The sequence below is a fragment of the Ambystoma mexicanum genome, chromosome 4q (genome assembly GCF_040938575.1).
Source record: "Ambystoma mexicanum isolate Mex_15411 chromosome 4q, UKY_AmexF1_1, whole genome shotgun sequence".
In the NCBI taxonomy this organism is placed as follows: Eukaryota; Metazoa; Chordata; class Amphibia; order Caudata; family Ambystomatidae; genus Ambystoma; species Ambystoma mexicanum.
The window spans coordinates 233,616,364-233,630,155 of NC_090928.1; the positions used below are offsets into that span (position 1 = coordinate 233,616,364).

Genomic DNA, 13,792 nt, shown 5'->3' on the forward strand with positions numbered 1-13,792 from the left:
CAACCACTCACTGTGGACATCCCTCAGTCGGGTTCACGTTTTTCACCACAATGTAGTTCACTTAGCTTTTCCCCAATGTGGGAGTCACTTCCCTTAGCTTTTTGCTTGACAACCCTCAGTCAGGTTCACTACTGCCTTTTAATCGCAATCTCTTAATCTGTAGTATTCAAAAGTCTCAATGGCTTTTTAAACAACCATCTATTTTGGCTAGGCTCATCTGGGCTCAGACCTTCCATCACTGGCTTCTAAAGTACTTGCTAATACAAACAAAGACTTCCAAGGGTCGATTACGTCTTGCTAGGTTACTCGGTTATTCTCTGCCAAGTGCGTACTTAAACATATCACAGTTCGGGTGGCATGCCCCTCATCTGGGCTCAAACGCCAGTTTCACCCTTCCCTTAGTCGGGTTCACACATTCATATTCCAATATTCCTTAAAGTCTTCTGCAACATGGCAAGGACTTTCGATTGTACAAGGGGTTTGGCTTGACCCTCGTCTGTTAGTTGAACACATTCTCCTTGTTCAGGAGCGGGGCATCAGTCAGAATCCTTTGATTAAACGCCCACATGGCGCCGGACCACTCTTAGTGATACCTATTTTGCTTACAAAAGACCTTGGTGCTTTAGTCTTCTTTCTACATACAATGTTGCGCTTCACAACCTTGAGCCCAACACAGTCCGATCTAATATCAGATCTTTCTGGCTCACCGGCTGTGCCGAACTCTGTTGGCATCTCCTGCCTCTGGAGTCAAGGAGGGTACCATCATGGCAACCACTTCTCCCCGCCCTGGCTATCAGTGTGGGAGGTTTCATGTACCACTGACATCCTTTGTACCCTCCGCCAGCTGCAATTCCCAGTCTTACGTTTCCCTTCTCGGAGGCTCCGCAGGTCTGGTTTGAAAAGAGCAAGGGCAATTCTCCCCTCGTCGTCCTTTCAGGTCTCGCCGCCTTTCTACTCCGTTTGAACTGCTGTCCTGGAATAGCTGCTTCCTCATGCGTTTGGCCTTGCTCAGTGTGTGCTTTCGTGCTCCACCTTTTATCCCTATGAGGAAAGGGAAGTCAGGTGTGTGCAATTCTCTGCAATTTCCTGACTCTGCCTGACCCTTGTGTTGGGACATGTCAGTTATATGGCTCTGGTGTTAGTCCGTCGTCTTTCATGGTAATCGGTCTGTGAGAAAGTGTTTGTGTCAAGAAAGGGGGAGAGGGGATGAGTTTCTAGATATGCTACTGGGTAGGATGGGGAAAAGCTGTCATAAGGAAGGGGGTACCGTGTCTCACCCATCGGTTTCCCACTTCCACTCCCCGAAGACCCCTTACCCAGGTGATCCTTCCGCACTGGTCCACCCGCAGGAACTGGATCCAATAGCGATGGCTGTGTCCTGGCCACCTGGATGACAGATCCCCAGGGACTAGTAAGTGAGACACCTTCCGGTTTCTCACAGGGCATAATCATTACAGCGACATCAAAGGGAAAGAGCACAGTATTTTCTGTGACTTTTATGATATTAAGTCTGATAATATTGATTTCTAATCCCTTGACATTGATTTGTGGATTCCAAGCAAGTCTGATTCTGATGTAATAGCTTTAAGCTTTTGGTCGCACCGAGAAAACTTGTATAATCTCCCTAAAAAAGTAGTCACATTTTGCAATAAGATGAATTTGCTTTACCCATAGAACATATAGTTACACCCTAAATTGGTAGAACTGAATTGGGGGTAAGCCCTATGCCTGGCCTCAGCTCTCAAGGCCCCTTTTCAGAACTCTTCTTCCTTTAGAGTCTGCACTCTGGGTCCCTGGGTGGTGTGGGTGGATCCTCAAAATATTAAAAGAACAGAGGTCTAAAGCACTACAGATTGCCTTATAGTAATGACACCACTTCTCATGTTATCATCAATTGTTGTCCAAAGATTGTTTAAAGCAGGAAATGCAAATGTGTAGCTGCAAATAAGACCCGTAGGAGCATTTCATGTCTACTAAGCTGAATTTACAATTGGGGGTTACCTACAACTTGATATCTTGAGGAAATCATGGGTTTGAACAATTGCCGATTCTGCTACTCAATAAATATTGGTTATGCCGGCCTAAACCTTCTGTCAAGCAAACAATTTGCCTTACCAGTTATTGAATTATGCAGTTAGTTTTTCTATTGCCGTTTGATTGGTATTTTTTATTGAACATTTATCTATTTGTAACCTGTGCCTGCGCATCAAACTTCTGGCATGTCTGTCTACTGAGACTTATGGACTGGACACAACAGCATCTAATTTGATAGGTTAGCGCTTCATTTGAGAAACATTTGCTTAGGCTTCTACGGATTGTCAATCTTTCTTTCAACTTGGTAACAGCGACCAAGATCGCATTCATGTTCTCTAAGAGAATACCTCAGATATTGCTAAACAAGGAGATACCATGTTTGGATATCACTTTAACTTGCTCAATATGTATGGGTTTGCATGCTATTGTAAAGAATAATTATTTTAACCAAAGTATGTAAATTGGGGACATTTTCAAGGGAAAGTATGAAAAATAATAGAACTGCAGAATTCATTGGGACACATTTAGCCTGTAAATGCTACGTACCCCTTCAAAATTGGAATCCTTCAATGCTGGTGATCATGTCTTATGCAATGACTGAAGATTAAAAAAAGAGGTGAATGCATCAAAACACTATCCATCAATAATTGCCTCTTGATTCCTTAGCTTGTCTCTCCTTTTCAAAGCTGTTGAAAGAAAAGTCCTCAAAGGCGAAAGTAAAATGTTCTTTTTTTAATTACTAAATTAAGAAAGTTAAACAGTTTTTAGATGTAAACTTGCAACGAAACAATAACGCAAATGAAATTAAGACTTAAAATTTGGAACGCAGTATCAAAAAAAAATTCTGGTAGAAAGATATTTGATGTTTTTTTTCTTTTGGTTAAACATAATTATTTCACACATGAGACAAACTAAAGGGGTCACACCTTGTTAAGTGTCCCCTCTGTGAAATGTAAAGAAGTGCATAGTAACTCCACTCGCGAAGTCTCTGAAACACCTAGGAAGTAATTTCATTAGCAGTATAGAACAATTAAAACACTGGTTGTACAATGGAAACTGTTATAGAAAAAAGATGCAATTTATGGCAGCGATTTAGCAGTTGTACGAGATTAAAATGCTATGGTTTAAAACCAATAAAAGTGGTTACAATGTTCATTAAATTAACATCTTCAGACATACTGGATCAGTATATCTTTTTGTGTATTTCCAGGTGCAAGGTCTTCAGAGTTCCAACCTTCTGGTTCAGTTGATGCTGCTCCAGGGATTTCTTCTTTTAAGCCTCACTTAAATATGTTCACTTTTAATACCCAGCGAACAGAATTATATCAGCGCAGAGCGGCCGAGAGGTGCGAACCTTTCCCGCTCTTTACAGAACATGATTTGAGAAAGAGACAACTTACAAACACCTTACAGAAAATCAAAAAAGTGCAAAATCGAACCCATTAAAGGAAAAGAAAACATGCTTGGTAAAAGCCTTCGTGAGCGCACTGGCATTCAGAGTTGGACCAGTCTGTTCAAGGGTACCGAGCAGAATTATCATTTTCTAGCTACTGCTGCTTGGCTCGTCACATGAGCAATGAGTTTCCTTTGCAAAAGGCACCCATATATATTACATATACAGGCATATTTATATTATATACATATATATGTATAAAAAACACACAGATTATCCTGAATTGCGTTTAAAACATGAACACAATGATTTCTTGATGGGTTTTTTTTGTTGACAAGGAGGCCACTTTTGGATAACAATACTCGGCAAATGCGAGTACATTTCACGCAGTGTATTGTGTTCGGAAACATGAAAACGGGGAAAAGCGATAGGATCCGTTATTGGCACTGAATTATTATTTACAGTGAAGAGAGCTTGTTGCAGTTTACATCACATCAATACAATGCATTATCCACGTCGCCAACTGAAAGTCACCATTGTCTTTCCTGTCCAAAGAAAACTTTCTGATAATAGAACCAGTGGTCACAGGAGGGTTTCAGAAGTTCTTAACTTCAGACTTGCTTTTCGGAAGTTCTTAACTTCAGACTTGCGTGAAATCCGGGGATGGAAGATGTTGCCTCTCAAAGAAGGTTATCAATGAATTGGAAGCCACAATGTCAACCTGATGTTCGCCGCCCCCCTCCGAACCCTCTTCCCTCCAAGGTGCAGGGCAAGAATTTCACAGGTTGTCCCCAGGTTGATATTGGGGTTCAGTGGCAGTGAAGTAGTCTTCCAGGAAGCCCTGTAGGTATTCAAAGGTTGGCCTCTCCTCTGGATCTTTCTTCCAGCAGTGGATCATGAGCTCGTGCAGGGAGATTGGACAGTCCTGAGGGCATGGCATCCTGTACCCACGTTCAACCTGCTCCAAGACCTCGCGGTTATTCATGCCTTTAAGAAATAAATACATAAATACGGCATGAGACAGGGCGAAATATAGAACAACACAAATTCAATCAATGTGATTTATATGTACTTAAAAGGTATATTTTAGATGCTTGGCTCAACGTTAAATTCCTAACCTTTATGACCGCTGTTGGAACACATTCCTCTACAGAGAAAACTAAATAATAGTTATCTTCAAATAAAGTTTTTGCAATAATGGTGTACTGTGTCAGGAAAATAAAGCTTGAATGGACTCTCTGTATGTATGAGCAGATGAACATTTGAGCACTAATGATAACTAATCATCCTGTGGGATGCATTGATTGGACCTAGACACCCACAGCGGAGGGGCATCTGCTGGATTACAGGATATTGCAATCTCTCTCAAATTCCTGTTATCTTCCAGCAAAACACAACTCTGAGTAGCACCGCCCCCGATCTGGAGCAGGAATCTCCCAAGCACCTTTTTGCTTTTTCCTGCTTGGACTCTCATAGAGAGCGAGAGAGACCAATTTTTACCCAAAAGGGTCTTCTTGAAGCCCCTTTCTTATACTTAAATTGTCCTTAACAGTTAGTGATACCTTCAGGAACGTAGTTCCTGGGCCTGCTGTCAATGAAAGTGATCCCTTCCCTTCCCCCCTTTTTGGCACTTCCCTAAAATAGTACTCACAACCCCGACATTTTGATGGGAGGGTCCTTTTGCAAATGCAAAAGGGTCTACATATATTTCTGAATGGGTTGCATGAATACTTGATAAATGGGTCAAGGTTCAACAAATAAAGACAAGGGGCCTCATTAGGACCCTGGCGGTACGGAGTGAACGGCGCCGTAAAAGGTGCCGGCGCCGTTCACTACGAGTTCCCCTCGAGGGACACGGTAAGCACGCATGGGAAAACCAGGTGTGCTTACCGGGTCCCGTGAGGGGAAGAGGGAACAAACAACGGGCCATCTCGTAATGGCCTGTTGTTTGCTCCCTCTCCCATTCCGATTCAGCCCTATGGGGGCTGAAATGGGAATGGGGAAGGACTGTGTCCGGGTCCTTGGAGGGAGGAATTACTGGGCCTTCCGAACTCGGAATGGCCCGGTAAGTCCTCATTCCGAGGACCCGGACCCCGACGCGATTTCAGCTGCAGCCATGCTGCCAAATGCGGCATGGTTACCGGCGAACTCGTAATGAGGGCCAAGGGGTTTTTCGGAAAAGGACACCACAGGGGGGGTTGCTACCTAAATCACTTGTTATTGGGACAATCGCTGATTTAACATATTTAGGCATTCTCTTCTCCACTAATAACCACTGGTGCCATCCAATATAAAGCCAAGGGGAGAGCAAACTTTCTTCCTTACAAGCATGTTAGGGTCAAATGATAGCACATAGGCTCATCCGTTGCAACACTAAAGAAATTCGGACCCCAGGACATGCCTGGAATTACTGTACAGCTCCCATCTCTGCAGCAACATACAATGCACAGGGCGTGCGACTCTTGAAGAGACATTTCAGTGCGCCTTCCTAAATGTATGCCCTAGTACTCCCATTGAAGCTATTTGAGTATAAATTTGGATTCTACAAGTGAGCTCATTGCCATAGGTAGTCTGTAAACTGAAACAGTGTATACAGGTTAATTATAATGAGCCGCTAGAGCAATATGGAAATAGGTTAACTGGTATGAAACACAGCCTTAAAGCAACTGTTGGCGAGCCCACAATTTACTGCAATAGGATTCTAGAATGAATAGTGACTAATGTGTAGATCAGATCGGCTGCAAAATCAGGTCCAATGATATATGATATTGAGGCTGTCCCATATACTCGATACTAACTATGAAAGAAAAGAAGGGAGGATTCGAAATTTTTCACCAAAACCTTTATTTTATTGATAAAAGTTTCAAGTGAAAAAAATATTCTTATTCACTTTGTTAGGATATGTTGCAGTCCGTCAAAATGTTTTTCCCCACCTGTGTATGGTGGTTCATCAGGAGGTTTCAGTAATGACATTATTGGGTGTATGCTTTATGCGTCAATAATCAATCCAAATTGACCAGTTTCAAGTAGGTGAAATAGAAATGAACACTTCTTAGTATCACTGTCTTGTTTTTTCAAATGAGTTCCTTAAGTTTCGAAATAAGTTCTGGTTTCCCAAACAATAATTCACCTTGCGGTACGATAGCAGGTGGGGAAACACGTGTTGAGGGACTGCAACATATCCTAACAAAGTGAATAAGAATATGTCTTTCACCTGAAACTTTATCAATAAAATCACAAGATTTTGGCGCAAAATTTCGGATCCTCGCTTCTTTTCTTGAATAGGGAAGCTATTTAACAATATATTTTTTTTAAAGAACTTTATTTTTGGCTTGCATGTCACAGTACACTTTGCCTATTTCGCATCTACATAATACAGATTCGCGTTACAAAATTGACAACCCCGCTCCCCCTGTAAACATTTACATCAGGTGCATGTCCACGTATATGCCCACAGAGAGAGGTTACATACAGCTAGCTGTGTGGCATGGCCCATCTTCCGCGCTATCATTGTCCGAGTTTTCAGTATCTGTGGAGGTTTCATCTAAGTATGCCCTGAACGGGGCCCAAATGTCCTTTGGTTTACATGGAACAGATATCATATTAACATAGTTTTCCTCACATTCATTCACATAAGTGAGGGTCGCAAGGAACTGTTCTGTTGTTGGAGCCTGGCCCTTCTTCCGTTTTTGAAGGATGCATTTCTTTGCTACTGCGCAGGCGACGTTGAATAGTCTCCTCGTTTTTTCTGGGGCCTTGCCAATGTCTCCAAACAGGTATTTAGGTGGATTGAGGTGTGCAGGGATTTGTGTTATTTCTTCAAGGATGTTGGCCACTGCGAGCCAGAAACCTGCTATCTGGGGGCAGGCCCAGTACATATGAAACGAATCCACACCAGGGGTGTGGCATTTCGGACAATTGTCGGGGGTGGTCTTTTAGAACCTTGCTATTTTGGCTGGCGTATAATGTAGTTTGTTCAGAACTTTTAATTGTACCAATCTCAGGCCTGCATTGAGTGAGATTTTCTTAGATAGGAGGCAATATCTGGCCCATTTCCCCTCCTCAATTATAGTACCCATGTCTTTTTCCCACAATGCTTTGATGGTGTTCGATGATTTTGTGTGGGCCTGCACAATATTGTATAATTTGGACACCCCAGTGCCTGCCTGAGAATACAGTGATTGGTAGCATGCATGCTTAGCAGGTTCGTCTGGGAATGATGGCCACCTTTCTTTGAACGCTGCTTTCATACGGTGGAACTGTAGGGTGGCTAGTTGACTGCTCCCCACTGTGTTTGCGAAGTCTTCAGGAGTTACAAATTTACCATTGGGGAACATGGTTTTCATTGTGAATTCATATTCGGGTAGCCAGGTTTTCTGGATGGCAATGTCATATGTTGGCTTAATGCCCGGGAAGTTCCAGAGCGGGGCTTGGGAGTCATAAGGGCAGTCTATGTGCAGACGCTTGCTTATTTCAGCCCATGCCGCAACTGTGCAAGCGGCGGGGTCAAACTTGCAATCGTCTTTATGTGACTTCGTAAATATGATGGATCTCAAATCGGTCAGGCGGACCGAATGACGCTCGATGGGTATATGTGTGTGTTATCCGAAGGGTCCTGCCAGAACTTTGCATAGTGTGCCTGTGCCACATAGTAGTACAATTCAAAATCAGGGGCGGCGAAGCCTCCCATATCATAGGGCTCGACCAATTTGTTCCATTTCATTCTATTCGCGCCACCGTTCCATACGAAGGTGGTGGCCATGGAACGCAGGTTGTCAAAGAAGAGTTTGCCCGGTCATATAGGTACATTACAGAAGATGTATAGGAGTCTAGGGAGTACCGTCATCTTGAGGACCGCTATCTAGCCAGCAAGAGACATGGGGAGTCTGGACCAAATTTGAAGCTTAGAGTGTATGGTTTGTAGCGTGGATTCTTAGTTATCTATATAAAAAGAGTTCTTGTCGTGGGAGACCAGGATCCCCAGGTATCCAATGTGATTGGGAGCCCACGATAGGCCATGAGTGTTTGTGGGGCAAGCAGTGGCACGTGTCAACGGAAAGATCTCGGATTTGGATGTATTTATCTTGTAGCCTGAGTGTGTAGTGAATTTGGTAATCACCGCTAAAATGGGGGACAGGTTCTTTTCTGGTTCCCGAACATATAGTAGTGCATCGTCTGCATACAATGAAATTGCTTGGTATACCCCGCCCATTTTAATACCCCTAAGGTCTTGTTCAGCTCTGACTGCAGCTGCCACTGGTTCAATGGTGAGGGCGAAAATGATTGGTGAGAAGGGGCATCCCTGCCTCATACCCCTGCATAACGTAAATTGATTGGATAGGGTACGGTTGGTTAGAGCTCTAGTCTTGGGAGAGGAGTAGAGTAATTTGACACATCCTATCAGGTAAAGGCCGAATCCGAATTTATGAAGAACCTCAAACATGTACAGCCACGATACCGAATGGAATGCTTTTTCGGCGTCAAGTGAAATGGCTGCTCCTTGTGCCTCTGGTTTGATCTGTGCTACAACACTGAACAGTCTGCGCATATTCAGGGCCGTGGACCTCGTTCATTGGGATAAATCTGCATTGGTCGGGGTGGATTAAGGTGGTTATTTTGGGGAGCTGTCTGGTGGCCAGCACCTTTGCGTAAATCTTGGCGTCCGTGTTAATCAGGGACAAGGGACGGTAGGAGGAGCGTTCGTATGCCGGGCGTCTAGGTTTCAAGAGCACCGTAATGACTGCATCTGACATGGACTCAGGGAGTGAACCAGTGTTCATAGCCTCCTCCCAAACGAGGGACAATATTGGGGCGAGTATCGGAGAGCATGCCTTATAAAGGTCAGCGTTTAAGCCGTCCGGCCCTGGAGTTTTACCCGCTGCTAGTGCCTTGATCACTTCAGCTATTTCCTCGGCCGTCATGGGTTGTTCAAGGGACCAGTTATCTTCTAACGTTAAGCTAGGGAGGGAAATCTTACTTAAGTACGACTTCACGTCATCCTGTGTGGACCTATCATGGTTGGCGTAAAGATTGATGTAATAGTCCGTGAACTCAGAGTTTATTTCATCCTCCCCATGCACAGCCGCCCCCATCTGTTAGAATGCTCGCAATAGGGGTGTGGGTATGGTCATTGCGGAGTATACGAGCCAGATGGTGGTCCGCCCTGTTGCCCTCCCCGTATTTGCGTGCCCTGGACGGGATGGCCATGTACGCTTGTTCTTTGGTAGCCAGATCGTTGAAGGTTTGGAGGTTTAGACTAATGTCCGCCAAAAGGTGTTTGTCAGTTTTGGAGGTAAAGTGGAGTATGTATCTCGACATTTTACTGGAAGTACATCCTTGACTATACCTGCAAAATTCAGTGGATGTACTGTGCGGTATTTCCCCTCTGAGGAGTGCGATGTCGTGGATGTTTTGCCGAGTACAGTCCTCATTTGAGCCAATTCTGTTTTCAGCCTCTGTGATTCTGGCACTTTCCTTGTCTAGGCGAGTTTTTAGGGAGCCTATTAATGGCCAGGAATCCATTTTGAACTGTTGTCAGCAAGTGATCAAATTTCATATCTTCTGCATTTAGGGGTGAGGCCGGGGATTGCGGGTCCGGGCGTTCAGGAGATGATTGTGAGCTAGTAAAGGAGTCCATCGGTCCAGTCTTCCTGGACTTGGGCGCGTTTTTTCCAGGCATCGTGGAGGTGAAGAAACGGCCTGTGCCTGGTTGGGTGAGAGGGACGCGTGTTAAAGGAGGGCTCTGGAGAGCAAAGGCATGAATTTTCCCGGTGTAATTTGTTGGTAGAAGCACTGAGGCAGCCGTGGGTGGGAGGCACAGGATATGTTTGATTCGAGTCAGAGAGTTCCACACGTGCCCCGCGCCCAGCTGCCGCGTGAGCCCAGTCTCACGTAGCTCTCGCCTCGGGAACAAGGGACGGGGTCGGGAACGACCAGTCCAGCAACAATGGTCCGGGAGGCTCCGGTGCAAGCACCTTCCACCTAGGGAGGGACTTGCACAGTATGCCCAGAGCACGTGTGGCGCGAAGTGTCATGGCCGCAGTCCGCCGGTCCCGCTCTGCCCACTGTGAGGCCCAGCGTAAGAGGGAGCCGCGGCGCCCTCGTAGATTCTCGTGGCATGAGCCAGTGACCTCAAGGTCCCCCAGGGTTCCCAGGCTAGGGAAGTCCGATTTCAGTCGGGATTTCGCCTGCAAGGTCAGGATGTTCTCCGGGAACAGCACAGGTAGCTTAGGAGGTTCGATGTGATCCGGAAACAGGGGATAATTCAATCAGGATTCATGCCTGAGAGGAGCTCCTCGCTCAAGCGGCCATCTTGTTGCGCAGCAGCGCCCCCTTCCTCTATTTAACAATATTTAATTGACCTCATTTTGCCAAAACTGACTGAGAAGGATCAAGATAAGGAGCAGTGTGCCATATGGAAAACTCATTGTAAAGGGGGGAATATAAGTAGACATCATCTTGGCTCAGGTTCACGCAATGGGTGAGATATATTTTTAGGGAACACAGCCTTGCCCCAAAACCCTCATCCAACACGTTTTGTCTTGAGACTGGAATGAGGGCATGCAATATTATATGTATGCTCGGCTAGGATTTCAGAACTGACAAAATCTTTTAATATTAAGATTGGGACAGATACTGGGACCGATCCAGGCACATGTGCTCTGCAGGGATTTCAGAAGGGATACACTTTTCTAATAGTAAGACTGGGCTAGATACATTTTAGAATGGTAACTTGCAGGTGGTTCCTCTCTGATCTAACCAATCCTTTGCACTCCTGTGATAATTAACAACCTGAGATAGTCAAGGATATTTTATTATACAGATCAACAGCACTGGCCTCATTATAAGTACAGAGCTGCAGTGAAAATGGTGGTAAAGTGGCAGTAATAATGCTACCACCACTTTGCCTTTGCATTACCGCACCAACCTGTACTACAGTTTTGGAGGTAAAGTGGAGTATGTATCTCGACATTTTACTGGAAGTACATCCTTGACTATACTTGCAAAATTCAGTGGATGTACTGTGCGGTATTACCGCTCATGGAAAAGCCATTGAAAATCCCCAGGGATTCCTATGGATGCCATAAATGCCCGATTTACCACTATGCGTGATCCTGTGGTAATGCCACAGAGCAAAGTGGTGGTAACGGTAACCAAGTTTAACAGTAAACTCAGTGGATTTACTGGGCGGGATTACCGCTAATGGACAATCCATGAAAATCCCTGAGGATTCCCATGGATTCCATAAATGGGGATTTACACCACGTTACCACCACACGTGATACTGTGGTAATGCCACAGTGCCAAGTGGTGGTAATGGTAACTGAGTTTGATGGTAATTCCATGGATTTACTTCTGGATTACCTCCTAACACATGATGAGGTAATGTTATGTCAATCTACTGGGATTTATAGACGCAGGCTGACCAGGCTGGGCATGGCTCAGTGTTGATGAATCACCTTTCATTGCTAAAATGTCGTAAGCTTTTTAAACACATTTTGGAATAAATGAGGCCAGTAACTTCTTAACTAGCCCCCTGGTGGTGACCACCCTTCGGTCTTCAGTCGGTCAGGGTTCTAGGAAAGTGGGCCATAGCTCCTAGCATAGGCCTGCAATCCAACTCCCTGATGTGCTAGATACCACTCATAGATTCTGCTTGTCCCCAGCCTTCCTCCTCCCAGTCCACACTGCTTTTCCCCAAACCCATTCCCACAGTAGCTACCTCCATCCCACCAATGTGCCCTTTGCTTCAGGACACACATAGCATGTGCCTCCAATGTGCTATCCGTCCTTTTCTCCTGGAAGAATGGTGCCATGAAAAGGGAGAAGGGTCTAGGATTAAGTCCCTTCTTCTATTTCCTTGGCGGCATTTTGTTTTGCATTTTCTTTTAACTTGTGAAACATTCAATGCACCATTTCACAAATTTCACAACATATACAAAAGCGATATCCACCATAGACCGCATAGCAGGGTGCTAATAGCTGTAACCCCCCTCACTGGCGGAGATTTTACACTCGATAAAGGCACTGGGGCTCACATTAAGACCCGCGTGTAGCCCCCCTACTCTGTGGTTATTGATCAAGAAACCAATACGCTTTCTGTATATTGTAATGCAACTCTTGATCTGATTATGCCAGAGGGGGGTTATCAATGATGCACTGTGTTTTTATTCTAAGTTATGATTTAATATACATAGTGTCAATCAACTGGACCTAATGTTGCATGATAACAATTTTGAATAAATAAATCAGCTTGTACTCAACAGTTGCTATGTCTAACTAGAGATCTTCGAGTGTCTGCTAGAGATGTGATCCAAAGCTTCACAAAGGTATAATAAGAAACTGATAGAATGCATTCCACTTGAAATATGTTGCTAACACGACCCCAAAGAGTTCCTTTGAAAAACGTAATTGCATATGGGGGTCGAAAAACCTTGAACACAGAGTTCCATCAGGCTGTGGAAGATGACGTCTGCCTAGAGTGGCAGCGCCAGGTACCAACGTGCTGGTCAGGAACATGCCGGGCAAGCATCAGACCTCGCCTCTGGCGAAATCATAGAAGCCCTCAAAACAGCATAAAGGTAATAGAAGTGTAGTAGTATGCCCCGTGAGAGAGTTCCGGATACAGGTGAGTGAAAATACCCCAATAGAAACCCTGGAAGACAAAAAACATAGGATTATTTTAATCCTGGAAAAACTCTCTGATAATTTAAATCAGAACAAAAAATATTCTACCTATTATGCATACAATAAAATAATGTGTAACAAAATTATCTCTTTCAGCTGATAAAATATTTATTCAATTGTAACTGTTGGAAGGAGGGAATGGTTCCTGATTTGAAAAGGAAAAACTGAATTACATGTACAAACCTTGTGTTTGTGAATAATTTTGTATAAAGAAATATTTAAAAACACAAATATTTTTTCAAAAAAGCATATGTATGATTAATTTTATATATCAGTTTAAATGACTCTCTGGATTTGTGAATATATGGAACGGTTTTATTGACCCGATTGGAGTGCGCCTCGGATCCTCTTCTGACAGGGGCGGGGTTTGTATATTTCGTTTACAGACACACCAACCGTGTGCCTGGTTGCTTTACCCATGTACATGGGAAGAGTAGAAATTAATGTGAGATGCAAAGGATTGCAATTTGAGTTGTGGAAATACTGAGTGCACCCCTCACACACACTTTTTGGTTGGGAGGTTTTTTTGAAAGGTGGCACCACACAGAATATTTTCAAAAATTGTCAGTTTAACAGAATAGGGACGAATGCCAGAAGTATTTTAAATCTCATTAAAGATAAAGTACAGCTAGATCAATTGAGAAACCTGAGGAGGTGATTAAACAACAGAGAGATTAA

The 13,792-nt window shown here is 44.1% G+C and overlaps 1 protein-coding gene across 7 annotated transcripts in view; it reads right to left on the reverse strand.

The window, feature by feature from the left end:
- Positions 1-2,751: 2,751 nt before the first annotated feature.
- FYN (FYN proto-oncogene, Src family tyrosine kinase) overlaps positions 2,752-13,792 on the reverse strand; it is a 776,649-nt gene continuing 765,608 nt past the window's right edge. For all 7 annotated transcript variants that reach the window (XM_069607784.1, XM_069607781.1, XM_069607783.1 and 4 more), the window contains one exon: positions 2,752-4,414. In XM_069607784.1, coding sequence (XP_069463885.1) covers positions 4,206-4,414 — 209 coding nt within the window. In that variant the 3' untranslated portion in view covers positions 2,752-4,205. The remainder of the gene's footprint in view (positions 4,415-13,792) is intronic.